This window comes from Mus pahari, chromosome 2, assembly GCF_900095145.1.
Source record: "Mus pahari chromosome 2, PAHARI_EIJ_v1.1, whole genome shotgun sequence".
In the NCBI taxonomy this organism is placed as follows: Eukaryota; Metazoa; Chordata; class Mammalia; order Rodentia; family Muridae; genus Mus; species Mus pahari.
The window spans coordinates 64765301-64786347 of NC_034591.1; the positions used below are offsets into that span (position 1 = coordinate 64765301).

At 35.5% G+C, this 21047-nt stretch overlaps 1 protein-coding gene across 1 annotated transcript in view; it reads left to right on the forward strand.

Annotated features, from left to right (window-relative positions):
• The window catches only part of Cntnap2 (contactin associated protein like 2), a 2102194-nt gene that overhangs the window by 794235 nt on the left and 1286912 nt on the right, over positions 1-21047 (forward strand). The window contains exon 4 of the mRNA XM_029535530.1: positions 15756-15903. Coding sequence (XP_029391390.1) covers positions 15756-15903 — 148 coding nt within the window. The remainder of the gene's footprint in view (positions 1-15755; positions 15904-21047) is intronic.

A 21047-nucleotide genomic window follows, 5' to 3' on the forward strand; every position in this document is an offset into this window, starting at 1 on the left:
AGAGAGAGAGAGAGAGAGAGAGAGAGAGAGAGAGAGAGAGAGAGAGAGAGAGAGAAAGCTTGAGGACCTGAGTTTGAACCCCTGGAACCCACATTAAAACTTATGTCAGGCTAGCACTTGTAACCCAATTGATGAGGGTTAGATAGAGACAGGTGGATCCTTCAGATTCATTGGTCAGCCAGCCTAGCCAACATGATGAGCTTAAGAATCACTGGGAGATAATGTCTCAAAACATAACAGTGGTAGTAATTGAGGAGTAATATACATTACCCTCTGGCCTCCACACCCATGTGCACAAGTGCATTATACCTACATGCACATGTGTATATTTACATTAATAATTATACAACACATGCAACACACACACAGAAACACCACACACACACACAAAATAAACATAAGTGAAATTACATGTAAATGCTTGCATGAACTGTTTTAGAAGATTCAAGTCATCTATTTTAGAATATTCTTCTGTTACTCTATACACTTGACTGAAACCATGAGTAACTGAAGCTCAGATGCCTAATTAGGGGGATGATAGCAATATAATAGAAAAGTAATGCTGCTAATGCTGTCTGTCCTGAAATGACAGGTGTTGCCAGGCTATGGCATGCACTCAGTGAATAACTGCTTTTTTGGACCACTGGTCTTATCTCAGAACTACTTGTCTGGGCTCCCTGGTAGACAGAGCTGTAGTTAATTAGAGTTCACCCACTTACCTCTTGCATCTAGGAATTTTAGGAAGACAATCTATCTGATGCATAATGTCAATAACGTTATACCCTCACTGTATTGTGTTCCATATATCCAAGGAGTATAACATTACTAATAATCCACCCTCATTGTACTGGGGTCTATATATCCAAAGAGACTGGGTCCATTGGGAATGTAGCGAACACATAGCTCAAGTACATTCCTCATTTCCTACAGTGCCAGAATATAGAATTATCAGCATCAGGTTTTTGTTTTGTTTTGTTGTTTTAAAACAAGGTTGCCATTAAAATACTGTTTTTCACTGGGCCAAAGCAAAATGGAGGAGGAACCTACCTTCTGAGTGCCTGTACCCTTGTGGTGTTAATCAGAGTTCCATATGTACAAGTTATAATGATTATTGAAGAAGTTTATGCAATCATTTTTACTCTAAATTTTAGCTAAACCTTAAATGGCATGTACATTTCAGACCATGTTGTTGTAGTACATATTTAATCATGGTCAGGCATTTCTACCTTGCTTTTGATCATTCAGTTCCCAGATAAAAAACACACAACTTTTGTATACATAATTTGCCTTTAAAGCACTAGAGCTAGGCAGATATCTATCCTCTATGCTACTATGTTTACTTTCCTGACAATAACCCTGAATTATAACTTGCCATGTTCTGTCTGTGAAGCTCTTAACTCCAATTGGCCAGTCCTCGTGGCTATGTTTCTTGACTCACTTACCCCACAGCATCATCTCTCATCACCTTCTTCTCTTCTCATGATCTCTGCCACAGACCCACAAGGTTGAGAACCAACACCTACCTCTCTCCTGCCCAGCTATAGGCTGTCAGAATCTTTATTCAACCAGTAATTTTAAATTAAGAAGCAAGCCTAAACAGCATCACTTTGTGCCTCATCCCTGAGGGCAGTATTGGCATAACAAAAGTTCAAACCTTAACAATATGGCCATTGTTTCTGTCTTAGTTAGGGTTTTACTGCTGTGAACAGACACCATGACCAAGGCAAGTCTTATAAAAACAACATTTAATTGGGGCTGGCTTACAGATTCAGAGGTTCAGTCCATTATCATCAAGGTGGGAGCATGGCAGTATCCTGGCAGACACGGTACAGACAGAGCTGAGCTGAGAGTTCTACATCTTCATCCAAAGGCTGCTAGTGGAAGACTGACTTCCAGGCAACTAGGGTGAGGACCTTAAGCCCACACCCACAGTGACACACCTACTCTAACCAGGTCACACCTATTCCAACAAGGCCACACCTCTAAATGGTGCCACTCCCTGGCCCAAGAATATACAAACCATCAGAGTATCCCTTGACATGAATGATTGAAGTCACTACAGGTATGTCAAATGTCTTGCTTTACACATGTGAACATGTTACAGCTCACAGTGAAGTGGAGTCCATAAAAGTGTATTCAAAATTCATCAATCATAAAAAGACCCTCTTCTTTTATCCTATGCCCATTAGCCTATTAGTACAATTTACTTTGATATATGTGTGTGAGTGTGTGTGTGTGTGTGTATATATATTTGTATATGTATATATATGTGTGTGTGTGTGTGTGTGTGTGTGTGTGTGTGTGGTCTGTATGGTCTATATGCATGTACATATATTTGCATATATTATTTTGTATACATATAGAGCCATCCAGAGTGTGTATACTATTTATGTTTCTATACACACATGTATATTTATTTGGCAAATTGACTTTATCATATTTAACTTTTTAAACTTTTTAATCTCAATTTTTTTTCTTCTTGCTTCTGCCTCCCAAGTGCTGGGATTAAAGGCATGCGCCACCACCGCCAGACTTCAATATTTTTTATAGCACAAAAATCACATAATTCTTCTGAGCCGCATGTATCAAAAAATTTGATGACAACTTGCTTTCATCAAACACATTTTAGGTTTCAAAATAGAGAAGAATAAACTCTCCTGTATAACATAGAAATCACTAGATATTGATTTATAAATGAATATATGTTGCTGTATTCCTGTGTTTTCCCGTCTTTAATTGAAATTCGTGTTATTCAGACTGCTCTTTATAGGAAGATTCTACAGTCTCCTAACCTTTGGGATTCCTCTACTAGTTCTATCTAGACTGGGCAATACTCTTTGTTGCATCAAACAGTAGCTCAGTAGCTTTTTACTACAGAGAGATAAAGTCTCAAATTCCATTTTCTTTTTCTGCCTTCACTATAAGAGCAGAGTGAGCCAATCCCTGCCAGACAAAATCTACAATGTCCTCTAGGTCTGCATTAAGAAATCTACTACTCCAGAAATGCACTTTTAGACAACTGCCTTCCAAACCTCCAGAAGTTACTCTGAATGGATCGCATGAAATATATTCACATTTTCATAGCAAAATTCCCCAGTGAGCTAAGTTTTTCTCTATATAAATGTTTTGCTCTATGATTCATGTTTATACATAATTAATATTTTTATTAATATACATGTCAAAAGGATCCTTGAAGGTTATTTTGTTAAAGCATTTCTTTTAATTTTATTTACTATCCTTTAAGAATTGCATGATTATAACATATTTGTTATCATCCACCACTCTCACCGTCCCCTTCCTCTCTAGTCTTCTTCATGTCCTCTCTTTCCATAATTTTTCTACTTGGTAAAATATAACTCACTGAGTCTGATTAGTAATGTCTGAATGTTCATGGTGTAAGAGATTTTAGTCAAGAATAGAGGGGGTAGGACTGGAGATTAATCTGTGGTAGAACAATAGCCTAACTTGTTCCATGCCCTGGTTTAGTTTTACATACTGGAAAGGAAAAGATAATCACACAATAAACTTAGTAATCATTCTATTCAGAACAACATATTTATACAGAGTGTATCATTATTTAATCATTTTTGTACAGATTTTCTATTTGTTCTTTTACATTGCAAACCTGTTCAAGGGCATCTGCTTTCTCAGGAAAGTACATTATTTCATATTCATCAGATATCACAGTGATGGTCATTTTGCATGGGACTACACTATAGCTTTATTCTTTATAGTAGAGTGTAAAATAACAGTTAATCTATGAAATTAAACATTCATACAATCTATTCAGGTTGTAGAGGTAGTTTAAATAAATACATTAAATATCTGTGGAACAAAATGCTGTCCTCTTCATTTCTACATTAATACTGGCATAATAAAATATGGTGTTCAGAGTCTTAGCATGGCATTCAATTTTAGGGCACAACACCCACTGCGGTAGAAGTGTTAGATTTCGTGTTTTACTTCACTAATTGTGCCTACATTTGATTAGAAATTCTACCTTCTAAGAAAAACTACATCATTAAGATTTCAGTATTGCAAAAAAACATTTATGATATTTAGCATTTCCTATTTTTCACTAAAATTTTATTTTTAATTAGTTGTAGATCAGTCTGATTTTACAAGAAACACTGCTGAGAACTTTCATGCATCCTTAGGTCTAGTTACTCCTTTAGCATCTTGTAGAACTAGAAAGCATCGTAGCATCCAGGATGTTCTCACTGACTGTTAAGGATGCACAGTATGTCCACAATCACAAGGGATCTGCATGTTGTCGTGTGATGCCTTCTGTTTTGCGTTCATACTTCTCCTTCTGAACTTCTAGCAACAGGTTGTAGTCATGAGGTTGAGCATCTATTCATTCCCTAGTCTGCTTCTCTAGTTGCTATGATTTCCCTGCTTGGACCTACACACACTCATCTTATGTATAGTTTCTTATATTCCATAGGTATTATTTTCTTCGCAGCTGCCTTCTCAGAAAACCTGCCGTCACCATTAAAGACACAGATGAGTCCTCATGGTGTCAAGCTAATGGTTTTACCATTGAAATGAATCTTAGAAGATGCTTATCCTCGCTGATTGTCTTCCTCCATTACCCAAAATGCTTTTTTTCCTAGTGTGCATAAGCATGTATGAGACTTACCTGGAGATAAGCTATTATTTGTCTCCCCTCTTTATTTCCCAAAAGTTGTATTATATCCTGCCTCCCATTTCAATTTAGGTTGCTTTAGTAATAACAGCCATAGCCTTTAGGCATATTTTATTTTATCTGCTTTCTGTGCCTAATAAAACACTTAGGTTCTAGTAAAACTCACAAGCCATATGTACAGGATAGGTTTTGTTTTGTTTTGGTTTTGTTTGTTTGTTTGTTTTATTAACATAACACAAACTAGAGTCATTTGAATAAAGGGAAACTCACTTGAGAAAATGCCTCCATAAGATTAACCTGTGGATAAATCTGTAAGGTATATGTTTCATTAATGATTGGGCCTAGCCAACTATGGGTGGTCCTGGAGAGCTGGGACACACAGTCTGTGGGAGACTGTGGGAGGAAAACAAGTTTGGGCTACAAAAATACATATAATAATAACAATAACAATAATAACAATGACAATGTTAAATTGACCAACTCTATGATTCAGTTAACAATATTATTATCATGCCTGGTTACTGACTTTGATGATTGACAAGTAATTGATTAGCATTAGAAACTGACAAGAAAATTTCCTCTATACTATTTGTCAACTGCTTTGTGATTATAATTCATTTCAAAATACAAAGGAAAATATTAAACACACTGATTTCCATTTGACTTAAACTCTCCACTTCTCCAATGTGCATATATGTGTAGAAATGGCATATAAATAGCTAAGATAACTCAATATAAGTGTTCACTTGATAAATTTTCAAGGCTTAAAAGTGTAAGTTTTTTACTCTGCTTGGAAGTTATTGAAAAAAAATTCAATTCTGACTTTTACAATAAAGCATTGTAATACATATGTTTCTTTGTAGAAGAGGTAGCTATAACCTTACTGAGCAGAAAGATATGACTTAAGAATATTACTATCTAAAATTTAAAAATAAAAGAGCACAGAGCACAGATTTATGTTTGCATACTAATAACATACAACAAAATTAAAGAAAAATCTAACATAGATAAACTATAAATGATATATATGTTTGTTCACTGTGTAAATTTTAAAAGATTTACACAAGTTTTATAATTACATTTTTATAATACATGAAATAATTTCTTCATATTTACAATGACATTTAGATACGGAGATCAACATATAATCTCAGATAGCATTTGCTTTATGGTTGTGCTTTCTTTTTCTATGTTAGAATTTTTATTTGGTTTTCTTTTCATCACTATCCAGGATGACACCAGGATGGCTACTTTCCTATTCTGTGCTTCAGTGGTATATTTTACAAAGATTTATTGAATAAAGTAGACCTGATTAGTATCGTTGTATTCTAACTCAGTAGTTATTCAGACTTGGTTGTTTTCATTGTCAGTTATTCAAAAGTCTGATTCTAAACAGCCCTCAGGTTCCTCTTTTCTTTCAGAATATTTCTATGTGCTTGGCTAGCAAAACCCATTGCTTCTTAGTTTTTATCTTAGCCCTAAATAATATGCATCATTTATTACCTCTGCTTGTTTCTGGAACTTTACACAAAGGTAACAGTAGATTCTGGTGAACAGCATTTTAGCTGATCTTTATATCAGAGGACTGATTTCTTTGCAATTTGCTGTAGTGCCTTTTTGTGTCTTTGCAGTTCCCTACTTGGATGAATAAAATGTGTTCCAAACTAAAATGATGGTCATCTATTTGTAGTTACAAATTAATCAGTTCAAAAAGAAAACAAAACTTTTCATATGCATAGAAGAACATGGGTGTAGCTGTACGAATATCAAACATACTGTTGAAGAGATGCTTAATCTTCTATTGGCCAAAAAATGAAAGCATTAAAGGTGTGAATAAAATATAAAATTTCTGCCAATTGGGAGATGCAATTGTGTACTTACTTCAGGTCTGACTCAAGCTAACATTAGTGACTCCGTAGGGCACCAATAAAACAAATATATTTGTTCAGCTAAGTCAATTTTGCTAATTTGTTAAGAAGAATCTGTTAAGTGAATCATTTAGCATCCTATAAACAAAACAAAGGGTGATAATTGTGCAAATTATTCTTTCTAACTTACTGAGTTGGCAACATGTAAACAAAGCAAGTATCTATACTTTGGATGAAGTAATTAAGTTCATGCAAATTGAGACTTTAATTTAGATAGATTTCTCTTGTAGTATGCACCCTGGTTTGAGGAAGAAAGATTAGATGGGGAGAGAAAGAGAAAGGATCAGAGAGCTGTGAAAGAAAAAAGAAGGTTAGTCAAAATGCCGTGGCCTCTCAAATAGGAAGCTGTTCTTTGAAAGTGGGGGCACCCATCAATGTAGAGTGATTGAGGCAGAGGAGGAGATTCATGTGGCATAAGATCCCAGCATAGGAGGCTAGAAGGATGGAAATATTAACAAACTTTGGAAGGAAATAAGAAAAGAAGGAGGCTTTGGAGATCTGCAGAGGGAAGTTCTTTCTGCTTATGTTTTGACTATGGGTTTGAAACCCCTCCTACCTCCTCAAATATAGATGTAGGGTAGAATGTTGAAAATGCTGGCTCACTTTGCAAATGCCAATTTAGGGCTGCAGATAGGAATTGATCTAAATATTTATCTTAAAATGAGGGATATTTAACAGAAATTGGAATGATCTGGAAGATGGGAGAGCAGGTAGGTACCATGGCATCTTTTTCCTGGAATCTAAATGAGATCACCACCTGAAGGATGGAAAATATCATGTTTTCCAAAGAGTAATATGTTCTTACAATTTACAAAGGAGACTTGAGTTTAAAATCATTAATATTGGAGAATATTGATAGGAGAAAAAGATGACTAGAGAGATGCATATGAAGTAGTTTGGGAGATTAAGATAAAGTATGTATTCAATGCATTAAAACAGATTAAAGAAAATTAATGGGGTTTCCTAGATGTATCTCAAATGAATGACACTTGATTTTTCTTTTACTCATCATTTTAAGACAAAGAAGTTTTGTAAAGAAAGAAATTACACTAGAAGTTATAATGACAACATTAAATTCTTAGGCAAATAGATGGACCTAGAAAATATCACCCTGAGTGAGGTAATCCAATCACTAAAGAACATACATGGTATGCACTCACTGATAAGTGGATATTAGACCGAAAGCTCAGAATACCCAAGATACAGTTCACAGACCACAAGAAGCCTACTTAAGAAGAAGGAAGACAAAAGTGTGGATACTTCTGTCCTACTAAGAAAGGTAAACAAAATACTCATGGGAGAAAACATGGAGACAAAGTGTGGAGCAGAGACTGAAGGAAAGGGCATCCAGAGATTGCTCCACCTAGGGATTCATCTCATATATAGTTACCAAATCCAGACACTATTGTGGATGCCAATAACTGCTTACTGACAGGAGCCTGATATAGGTGTCTCCTGAGAGGCTCTGCCAAAGCCTTACAAAAAACAGAGGTGGATGCTTGCAGCCAACCATTGAACTCAGCATGGGTCTGCAATGGAGGAATTAGAGAAAGAACTGAAGGAGCTGGAGGCATTTGTAGCCCCATAGGATGAACAACAATATCAACCAACCAGAGCCCCCAGAGCTCCCAGGGACTAAACCACCAACCAAAGAATACGCATGGAGGGACCCATGGCTTCTATCACATATCTAGCAGTGGATGGCCTTGTTGGGCATCAACGGGAGGGGAGACCCTTGGTCCTGTGAAGGCTCGATGCCCCCGTGTAGGGGAATGCCAGGATGGGGAGTCAGGAGTGAATGCGTGGGCAGGGAAATACTCTCATAGAAGCAGGAGGAGGGCTGATGGGACAGGGGTTTTTCTGGAGAGGAAACTGGGAAAGGGAATAACATTTGAATGGTAAATAGAAAAATTACTTAATAAAAATTTTTCAATAAAAAGAAAATAACGAGAATGGGTTCAATGGCAAAAAAAAAAAAAAAAAAAAAAAAAAAGGAGGATAAAGGATATGGAAAAATGGAGGGCAGTTCAGGAAGGGATCACTCCTTAATAGACTGTGGAAGGGGAACAGGTAGGAGCTAATTATAGCTTTTTGACTTAAGTTATCCACTTGTCAGTTGACAAGTCTTCACTGCTGTGATGGCTGACTATGATTGTGGAGCCTCCAAACTGTTCACCAAGTTGACTGTAAATTTTTACAATTCTAACATACATTCAGAGTCATCTAAAAATTGTTTTCATAGTCCTTTGATTTTTTTTGAAGGCTATGTTTATATTTTTAACTTCTTGAAGTTTAGTAACCCTAATCCCAGTATTACTATTATTTTTATTTAAATTTATCTAATGGCGAATGAAGCTTAAAAGCAATATCTAGATTTGATTTTATTAAATTTAGGAAAGTAAAGTAAGATGAAACTTTAGGGAAGTTGAGATGCAAGAAAATTAAGAGAATTGTAAATAGATAAATTTTCAACTAAATATATTCTGAAACTTTGGGGAACAAAATAGAAAGAGGATAATTAAAATGATCTTATTTTTGAAAATAGTGAAAGAATGGTGTAACCATTGGACAGATTTAAACTGTTGAATGATAATAATGGCAACTTAATGGATAAAAGAAGAATGCTCACAGAGGTGACTAACTGTGTGGAGGGGGTGTCCAAGAAATCTAAAACTAAAAACAAACAAACAAATGAAAGACGGTCTTCTCTTTACTAACATGTGTTTTCTGTCACAAGAACGATAAAAAGCTGGAAAGGAAAGGAGGTTCAGTGGTTAAGAGAATAGGTTGCTTTTGTAGAGGACCCAGATTCAATGTTCAGTTCTCAGCACTTATATGGTAGCTGACAATGTTTTAAAGTTGCATTGCAAGGGAACCTATAGGATCACAGCACACTGATGGTAAACAGACACATAGATGCAGGGCAAACAACCGTGCATACAAAACAAAAAATTTGTTTAGTAAAAATGAAATTCATAAGGGTAAGGCACAGTGAAAGACAACAAAGAGTAGCCTAAGCCATTTCTCTGGAAATATTTTCAGCAGAAAGCAGTAGAGAGCTAACACTAGTAAAAATGAAAGGTCACTTAAATATTATGTTAGGGTTTTCCCTTCCCTAAACCCATAAAATTATATTCAAATATACGATGAAGTATTACTTTCTGCAGCACTAGGAAATTTTTTTTTTTGCCTTTCTGGGTATCTCTAAACCTATTACTGGATTTTAATCATGTAATAGAATGTTAGAATGGCAAATTGTTTGTTCATATTAAATAGAATATGTATTTATATTAATTTTAAAAAGCTATTACAAATATTTGTCAGTAATACATTTAGCACTAGAAGTGTTGACATTTCATGGCATAAGGCTATCCAAATGAATGATTTTATGTTTTTAGAATACAAAAACTTAAAACAGTAATTAATTTAGTTATTATTAATTCTCATACTCAACAACACGTGACTCTTTTCCTGTTTGCGTGCTCATGACAATGTTAGGTTATTTATATAAAATATCTATTACGTCTTTCCTATGAGTGTGTTCTCATGTTCATGGCATTAACAATTACCATAAACTCAAGAAAATCTGAATTATATCCTGAAGACAAGATTTGCCTCTTTCCTGGGATGCTCAAGACTTGTCTCAGTTGTGAAGAGAACAAAATGCCACGCAAGAACATATGAGAAGCAGCTAGAAGGAAGCAGAATTCACGCACTGAACATTTTGAAAACCATGTATACTGAATAAATTTTGGCCTTTCCCATAGGCTTCATGGGGGGAAACTTGAAGGAAGCCCCTCTGCAATCGTTTGCTATTTTTTCTTTATTCCAGTTATTGAACACCGTTTCCCATGCGGAATCATTTCTTTTGCATGAGGATTTGAGATATTCTGTTGTGCTTAGCATCAGGAGGGTTTATCTTTAAGAAACTGGTTGGATTTTATGTAAAAAGATAAACTTAATCCTTCAACTGACTCTATGTGTTTACTCTAGAAGGAAACTCGTGCATGGACACACACATGCACATGTGTTCATACACATGCATGCTTAGTTGTCGGTTTTTAATATACCTTTCTTTAAGTAGCGTACAAATAAATGCTTTAACAAAATAGTAAATAAAATATATTCAAAACTTAAAAGTACTCTGCCTAACATCTTCCTTGACCAGGTCCTCCTTTTCCCTGTATACTAGGTGCTAATTTATCACCATTCAGTAAGAAATTATTTATCAACTCCTGACCTCACTATGGATCAATTACCAGTTTTGAAGTTCACTTTGTTCTGCTTGACACAGTTTTAGGCACACTGTAAAATACTTACATTTTCTCTTAGTTGTACAGTAAAATGTTACACAGCAAAACAACTGAAGTTCCAATGCTTAAATTGCACATGGAAATATGACCAATATCTCCCTGGATGTAAGAAAACTGGTATGTGCGTAGTCTTACATTCAAAGAAAGGTAAAGTTAATTATGTGGTAAATAAATATAAAAAAAAATTAGGAAACTTGCATAATGTTGAGAAAATTCAAAGGAAGAGGCATATTCATCTGAGTCAAGACCAGTAGCTCCCAAAGAAAGTCCTGCATCTTACAAGCCAGTAGAATTCTGCAACCTTTGTCTCATATTTTCATCTAGTCATGAGCCAAATCTGTATTTTCAGCAAACATCAAGTGATTCTCCTATATGAACTTACGGGTTTGATAGATGGGAGAGTTAATTTTTGTTTTACTGCTAACATGTATCCTTTGAATTTTGCATGACCATTTCCATTTCTCAAACAATCCTGTGATTTCTAGCTATTTTGCATAATTATAATGACAACCTCATAACTCCGGAAAATTTTTATTCATTACCCTAGTGTCTTCTTGAATCAGAACAGCATGATTTTTTTTACTTGTAGGAATATCATCAAGCATATGGCTTATTAACTATAAATAGAAAATAGAAATAACAAGAATGTATATATAAGTGGCTAGGAAATGGGGCATACAGGTTTTTATTCATTCAATTCACAAAGAAGTAAGTGGGTAGCTATTGACCACTGGCTCCAGTACTTGAGGGATTAAATACAGACTGACTAAAAGGATATAGTCTAGAATTCTGTGAGGTGACCTTAGTATAGCTGGGATATGAGAAGCATGGTCAGGAATATACCTATTACAGAATGTGTATGACCACCTGGATTAAAAGCAATGAGTTGAGATTCTAGGATAAGAGGCCAGAAAAAGTGGACAAGAGGTACAACACACAAAGAATGATATTCTATGCATCTGCCTCAGCAAGGAATATCTTGGGAAGTCATAGTGATGCAACAAAATGGCAAATCCATTTTCAACTTTACTATAAATTGTTAGAATGAGAAAATAAAAAATAGAATCACAAAAAGTAATCAAGGAAAAATTATTTGTAGCTACTTGGCATTTCAAAGTCAGTAAACTTCAATGAAAGAGTTTTAAACCATCGAAACATGTAATTTATTAGACTGTAGATTTAGAAACATTCTCTTTGTGGGATGTATGAACCAACGTGGTTTATAATATCAGAGTGATGAACAGACATGGTTTCTACTGAAGTAGTAACTGACAGGGCATTGCCCACATTAGGAAACAAACATGTGTGATGTTATTGCTTTTCTACTGTTTCCTTCATAATTTCCTAAGTTAACTGCTATCAGTAACACTAAGAGGTCTATATATGTCAATTTACACAAAGGCTAAAGATTATAGGTTCAATTTTAATTAAGCAAAATCTTTAAGTCCCAAGATCTCGTCAGATTGCAGAACATGCTACAGCTTTTAATGGAAGGTCTCTTGAAAAAACTAGAAGTTTTAACATGGACTAAATATATTTATTCTATTCATAAAATGTGCTACATGTCACACCTCAGACCTTATGGTAGTGAGCGTGAGAGGAAACATTAGTTCATACATCCCACAAAGAGAATATTTCTAAATCTACAGTCTGATACATTACATGCTTTGATGGTTTAAAACTCTTGCAATGAAGTTTACTGAATTTGACATGCCAAATAGCTACAAAGTCTTCAAATGGGGACTGACTTTTGGGTCCTGTCTGAAGGCAGTACAGGCATTTTTAAGTTAAGAGTTTTTTTGGATGTTGGTGGCATAGCTCGTTGCTACAGCACCTGCTAAGCATGCATCCAACCTGGGTTTGTTTTTAACACTTCCCTCCAAAGGGAAAAGGAAAATCCTTCAAGAAGACAAGCTTGGAAAATGTAACAACCACATGGGGCAACCGTGGTTTATTCCTGTTTTTTAAAAATCTGTTTGCAATACAAAAGATCAGATTATCCACTGTATATGTGCAGATAAAGACAGAAAACATGGAACAGAGAAATATGTGGAATATGAAACTTAAAAATACTTATTATCTAGTGCTTTATAGAAATGTTTGCTAACCATCGTGGACAATCTGTATTGCTATTTGAGTGGCAGAAATAATGAATATATTTGAAAAATTGTTAATTATTTAAACTTCAATACTATTATTTTAAAGTTAATCTTGTGAGGGACTTACAATGTCTCTCAAAAATTATCTTCTCTCTGTGTTTACGCAGTTTATAGGGTTTTAAGTCTAAGAATAACAGAAAAAGTTAGCATTATATTATATCGCTAGTTAATGATTATAAAACATTGTGAGTTACATGACTGCTGTGTTAACGAAAATAATAATAAAGACATTCTACCTCGTGCAGATGTACAAATCACAGACAACAGAAGAGAAACAATGCCAGCAATGTATAACCAACAGGCTGCTATAAATTGATTTTTTTAATTTTAATATTTCAACAATAAATTTGTCAGATGTTTCTTAAGCCTCTAGGAAGTTCTTATTATATACTATCTATTCAGATGAAGGCTGAACTTTGAATGGTATGATTTTATAGCACAAAGCTTCAAAGTCCATTTCAATTTTCAACGATTGAAGCAGATCCCCAAATCTTAATATTTTCTTTTGTAAAAATTAGTCTTTGTCTTATTTCTTTCATTTTCACGCTCATATGAATATTACAGTCCACAGAGAAAGAGTGAAATCAAGGGACATAAATACTTTCCCAGGTCAATGACAACCTAATCACAAAGGGAAACCAGGTTTAATGGGCAATCCTCATTTTAGTCAGCAGTGGCTCTCAGACTTCTGTCATTATACCCAAACTGTGGAGGAGATAGCGGTGTTAATGGTCACAATGGAAGAATGTCTGATAAAAGTGAGTCGATAAAGCAAATATTGATCGTGTAAATAATTTATAGAAACAAAAATGAAAGTAAAATAGAAAAGCAAAGTAGATCATGAGACAGTACAGACACCAGCTATATAATGGAAGTATCAGGGAGAGAAATTCTCAATCAGACTTTCAGTTTTGTATTCAAATATATAAAACGTATTGTGCCTAAGTGGAAAAAAGCATTTATTTCTCTCTGAAAATTCTTCTTTCTGAAACTTTCAAATAAAGCAAGTGGATGTGTGAGCTTTCTGACTTGCTCTGTTTGCCCATGTCTAGGCATTACACAGCCAGTCCTCACACTTCCTTTCTGCGAACCCAAACGTTGCTAGGGAAGATAGCGGGCTTAGGAAAATTAGTTGCAAAATATACAAATTTTAAAAATAATAATGTGTTATATAAATAGTGGGTTATTTTGTTAAATTCCTATGATTTTTAAAATATTACCATATTAAGACATATTTACCACTTTGTATGATATACAGTATGAATGCTAATACTTATCCTTCTCTGTGATGGTTGAAAATTCAGATTTCTGAATGTGCAAACAGCTCACTGTGTCTCTGTGGCTACATGTATTTCTGAACCCCTTTCTTTGGCTTTTTTTTCTTTAATTTGTTTAGTCTCATTATGGTTTGTTTATTTTTGTTATTTTATTATTTTTAGCTGCCCGTTTGTTTGTACTGAAAGAGAGAAAAAAAGAACGTGGATTGCGGTGGCTGAGGAGGTGGAAAGGAATGGAGAGGAGTTGTGGGAATACAAATCATAATCAGAATGTATTGTATGAAAAAAATCTCTTTTCAATAAATATACAGAAGAAAGGAAAAAATAAAATGTCAATTAAGATAGTGTTTTAAATCTCAAAGTTGACTTGGGTCTAAAAAGAAGTACTGAGTGTTATATTATAGTGAATCTAGAAGAAATTTCCGAGTTTGAGGCCAGCCTGGTCTACAAAGTGAGTTCCAAGACAGCCAGGGCTATACAGAAACCTGTCTTGAAAAAAAAATGATCATATTAACAATTTTTCATAACTACTGACTGTACCTTTAGTTGATGCCACACTATACTTCAGTGACCCGGTCACCCTATATTTCTCAAAATTTCCAGCAGCCTTTGTTTGATGGTTACTTACTGCTTAAATGCAGTATCTGGAGACTTCATTCTCCGTACTTTCTGATGTCTTCAGGTTAGTCAATACTCTGTCAGTTGCTTGGAAAAGAAACTGAAGGACAGCTCAGAGAACCAAACATCAGAAGGCTCACTTAGAGGATTCACAGGCTGTCACCACAGGTGTGCCCGTTTCACCTCTGCTAGACACCTGTCATTGTGAAACCACAATAGAGCCTAATGGCCTTTGGGAAGATGTTAATGTGTTTAAAAGGATCTGTGGTTACTTTAGTCCATTTCCCAATTCAAATGATATTTTTTCTTTACCCCACAAATGTGAATGTTTCTTCTGCGTTTGTAAGCGTGCACTTGTTGGGTCACATGTGTGTAGAAGTCCAACGACAATTCCCTTTCTCTGTCTCTTTCCACTTGATTTTGCAAGACAAGATCTCACAGGCCTAGAAGCCGCCTCTTCTGCTAGTCTAGCGAGCTAGCTTGTGCTGGGAATCCCATCTCTGCCTCTGGAGTGCTGGGATTCCTGGAGGCCCTCTCACCTGCTAATTTTTTCTGAGTTCTGGGGATCCAATGATCTTCAGGCTTCATGACAAGTGTTTTACCTCCTTAGCTACACCCCTCCCACTTCCGCAAAGCACCAAAATAATACATTTTTAACTAAAAGAAAAGTTTTATTTTCAGATATTTCTGATGTAAGAAGATAGAACTTGATCACCAGAGAAGAAAATACGGGTTTCATTTATTACACAAAGTATACGTTTGTCACTGAAATGTTCTTCAAAGGTTTTTAATTTTCTTTTCTTTCATTGAAGGCTTTTCCAGGCAACGTCAATTCTGACAGTGTGGTGCGACACGACCTGCAGCATGCAGTAGTTGCCCGTTACATACGCATTGTGCCCCTGGACTGGAACGGAGAAGGCCACATAGGGCTGCGTGCTGAAGTCTATGGCTGCGCCTACTGTGAGTGTCTAGTTTATATTTGCTTGTGGGTCATCTTCGTTGAAATAGCAATTTTTAAAAAAATGTTGCTTATACTCTTTAAACAGTTATTACACACACACACACACACACACACACGTATGCATGCTTGCACGTATATAACACTGTGTTGTTTTCTCTGTTTTTATGATGTAAGTACAAAGACTACATTAACTGAGGGGGTGAATAACACCTAGCATACATTAAGTTTGTTCTCAGCTCCACATGACTAGGTGTAGTGGTTAATGCCTATGATCTGAGCACTAGGCATGTAGAGGCCTGAAAATCAGAAGTGCAATGTCATCCTCATTTACATAATGACTTTGTGACAAGCATGAGCTGAGGTGTATGAGACTTTGTGTTAAAATGTTATTTTTAAAAGAAATTGAGAAAGTCAAGGAGTTAGAATGTGTTTTGCTCAGCACTCCAAAGCAGTGAGCTTATTAATTAAATTGCACTTTTATGAATGACTTAAAAAGAGGTGATCTACCTAAGATCTACCCTTATGGCTTTTGGTAAAGGAGGAAGGTCCATTTTGAAGTTGACCTTCTGATCACCATGTCTCCTTTCACTTGTTATTCTTACTTTAAAAGTCAACAAATGAAATTCTTAAGATTTTTAAAATTTTATTTATGTGTGTGTGTGTGTGTGTGTGTGTGTGTGTGTGTGTGTGTGTGTGAAAGCATGTGTGTGTACAGGTTATGCATGTGGTCAGAGAAGACCTCTTTGGAAATGCTTCTCTTTTTCCACCATAAAATCAAGATGACCTTAGGTTGTCAGGCTTGGTGACAAGTGCCTTTACCTGCTGACCTGCACCACTGGGTTTTGTCATCATTTAAATTTGTTGTTTTGGTAAGTTTAATTTCACTTAAAAATTACTTTTTATTTAATTGTGTTTTAAGCCCCATCATTTAAAAAACTATAACTATATTACATTTAGTCCTAATAATTTCAATATGTCAATGTGGGCAGCAAAAGACTGCTATCCGTTTTCTCTTCCTGTAGAATACAGTAGGTTAACTCTTTGTCCAAGGGAGCTTTTCAACAGGAGTGTCAAGAGGTGCTTAACAGTGTAGCAGTGTTGACCCCTGAATAGACTGCTTTTTATTTTGCAAGCTTATCTATGATCAAATTTAATTTATATACATGGTAAGAGATTTGAAGTATTAATGAAGCAAAACAACTAAATAATATTTTGAAAGTAAAGGTGTTTATGCCCTAGAATTTCTTTCCATTTCTGGAATTTACTATTGAATATTTTTGGAACATAGTTGAATGTGGGACACTAAAACTATTGAAATCAAAACAGCAGATAAATAATGGGAGATTAATTTATTTCTCTTTCACTTCTGCCTCCTTTTCTTCCTTTCTCCCTTGCTTCCTCTTTACTATTCCTCTACATCACCTTATCTACCTGTATTTTTTCTATTTACATCTTTCTGTTTACATAGAGCCTCGACCTCATCAAAAATTTAGCTGCAAAACTTCCTTCAGGTCAAACTTGATGATGGATTCTTTTACAGAAGATATGTCTTCACTTATTTTCTCTTTAAAGTCATGCTAACACTATGCCACTTTAAAAATTGCTACATTTTGAAACTGCTAGATAATGAAAATTCTGTCTGTAAACACTGGCTTTATAACATTAAATTTGCAGTATAATATATTCTTATTCTCCCAGGAAGTTCCACACGGGAGGGAAAATGTTGGGAATAGATGGGAGTGGAAAATTGGTATAACAGATTTCTGCATGAAGTCTCCCTTTAGATTTTTCCCTATCATTTCTTATACATCTACAAACATAAATGGTCACTATGACCATTAAGTACAAATTTTCTTTTGTGAGCAGGGTCCTTAAAATTAATGAAACTTTTAATATTTTATAATGAAGAATATATAAAGTTTTCATGTCTGTAAGGATTTAGTTGCAAAGAGTCTTGCAAGCACTATCCTACCACAAAGATAACAAAACATTATCTTCTCATTTCACAGGCAAACTTTTAAGGATGGAATAAATTGGCCATAGGGATTATCTAAAAATTCATATATAGTATTTTTATTTGATTATCACATTATATACATATATACATACATATATATCCCATATATAATTAAAAGAAGGGTAGATTTAGCTCTTTGGAAGAATGTAACACTTCAAGGAGATGAGTTAGATAGTTGGGAGAAGCAACAAAATCTCCAAACTAAATTAAGGTCCTTCCTAATGTGTCTTCTGGTACTTACGGACACAGGAGACAACACATCATCTGACTAGCTTACTAAAACATTTGTTAGACCTCGCCATATTTTTGAGATATTAAGCTTCACTCTTTTGTTGTATAAAGAAATAAATTGATAAGTATTGTGTTTTACATAAAACTTTTTAAAAACATAGGACTTTTATTATTATTGTGGAGTTGCTGTTAATTTTTCTGATGGCATAGATATAGAAAGTTGTAGAACTTGAATTTTTAGATTTAACAAGGTGTTACTAAGGCATATATAACTATGTTTATGAGACTCTCATTAGATTTGGTCCACTTGTTCTCCTGTTGAAAGTGGAAGATTAAGTAGGCAGTGTAATTGTGTTAGGCTCTTCTCCATCAGAGTATATGGATGCTATTAGCACTGGCTCTTGGAAAGAGAAAGACTCTTCCGCCTTGCTCTTCTTGCCTGTGTGCTGATGATATCATGCAAGTTAAATTCATAAGTTCCCCATGTTAACCTTGGATAGAGTTATCATTTTCGTGTCCTTAACTTCTTATGTGCAGTGAAGAAATGTTTGTTCATGGTTTTCTAGTAAAAAACATACAACAGAAGACATGGTATATTATACTAAAGTGTGTGTGTGTGTGTGTGTGTGTGTGTGTGTGTGCATGCCCAACTTTTGGCAATAAAGACTAAAGATTTTATAAAGTGGTTGTATCCATTTCTATCTTCACACAAGAATTCCTGTTTCTCTATAAACCCAAACTTTTTTTCAATTTTAAACTTTTAGTACATGCTCATTATATCTCATTTTGTTTTAATGGTGCTTTTCCCACATTTTAGAGAGGTTATGATTGTGGAGCACTAGTGTGCCTTTATTGTTTTTGAAGTGTTTATTCAAGATATTTTGCTCATATCTCTGAGAGATATCTTTTATTCATTTATCTTTAAAAATGAGTTTAAATGGTTTAAAGCAAAATTTTTCTCTCATTTGCTCTCTTTCTTCCAAAAGTTGTGTTAGGGTTGGAAGCTGAGAAAACTCACTTTAGAAATGGAAGCTTAAAACCAAAAGCTTTATTTTTCTGAATACCCAGGGAGGCAGCCAGGTTGGGATCTGAACTGACTCCCCAAAGCGAGGTGATACAACAGTTTCGTGGGCTGGAGACACAGAGCAAGGGGGATCAGGGTGGGCTGCTGCATTAAGCAATCATATTTGACACAAGAGGTTAAACATAGAAGTTAACATTGGTGGTTGGAAAGGTCTGGGTAACCTGGATCAGGGTCCTTGAGTGAGGTTTACAGTCAGGTCCCCTCCTGGATCCTGGTCAGGAATTTTCGAATGATAAAGAACAAAGGAGTGGGCAAGCTGCACAGAGTCAATGAAGTCAAATGAAGCAACAAATTTATGATTTATGTGCCTTAGTTTAGATAACGGGGAAAAAAGCATCTTTCCTCTTCACACACTTTACTGGCTAATGGAAAAGCAGGAATCAGCTGAAGAAGCAGAATAGGAATTGGTTTCCAGGGCCGGGGAACATGAGCTCTGTTTTGATTCTGCTAGCAAGTTAGAACTTGTTTCTAATGGCTGAACTCAGGAAACAACCGCCTAACACCACAGCTCATTATGAGCTCCAGACATATCTCATTTAATGATTTTCTTTATAAGTAATCATTTTAAAATCTGTGTTATCGATGATATAATTTAAGATTCCGCAACAAAAGAGAGTCATCTCAGGTAGCTTTAAAAAAGCAACATGTTCTACACTTGTGGCAAGTCCACTTGTAAGATATACAGTCAATTCCTCAGGATATTTTTCCATAACAACTGGACTTTGACAATCACAAGTCAATGAGGACATATTGGTGAAGGAAAATAGGAAGCAGGACTTCCTAGGAGAAACATTCCTTGGAGCAAAAATCCTAAATGTTAATATTTATACTGATAGATGTCAGCACAGAAGATAAGTAGAAACAAAATCTAAATATGTACAGAAAGAAAAAAGTGATAAATAGCATTCTAATTGTTTGGGTTGTGGCTTCCAAAGGCATCAGTACCTGATTCCAATTCCTGCTAAAACTGTTTACAGGTGTGACAAAACTCTTGGCAAAAGGAGTACAGCATGAATTGTCCAGGTGAGGATGACCTTCCCTTGAGTTACTCACATGAATATTAGAAGGGCCAGGGTGAGGGAAAGCACTCAAGCAAAGGAAGAGAAGGCACTGTGGCCCCTGATGCCAGGATGAACATGAAGTGATTGCCTATAAAGGCATGCTGCAGCAACCATACAGCTGTCTGCTGAGAGGCCCTGTCAGATCCTGACAAATACAGATGTGGATGCTCACAGTCAACCATTAGACTGAGCACAGGGACCCCAATGGAGGAGTTAGTGGAAGGACTGAAGGAGCTGAAGGGGCCTTATCTGGCATCAATGGTAGGGGAGGCCCTTGGTCCTGTGAAAGGACTGTTGATCCAGTGTCAAGGAATGCCAGGCTGGGGAGGCAGGAGTGGGTGGGTGGATGTTTGAGCACTCTCATAGAAGCAGAGCAAGGGGGGATGGAATAGGGGGTTTGCAGAGGGGAAACAGGAAAAGGGCATAACACTTGAAATGTCAATAAATAAAACATTGAATTAAAAATTTCATTAAGATATAAAACAAATTACCAAAGAAAACAGAGAATAAAAATAAGCCAAATTCTAAATCAGTAGATGGAAAGAAATAATTAAAATTAAGATAGAAAAACATTACAAGAAGCAGGTAGATTTCTGAGTTCAAGGCCAGCCTGGTCTACAAAGTGAGTTCCAGGACAGCCAGGGCTAAACCTTGTCTTGAAAACCAAAACACAAACAAGCAAAAAAAAAAAAAAAAAAAAAAAAAAAAAAAAAAAAAAAAAAAAAAAAAAAAAAAAAAAAAAAAAAAAAA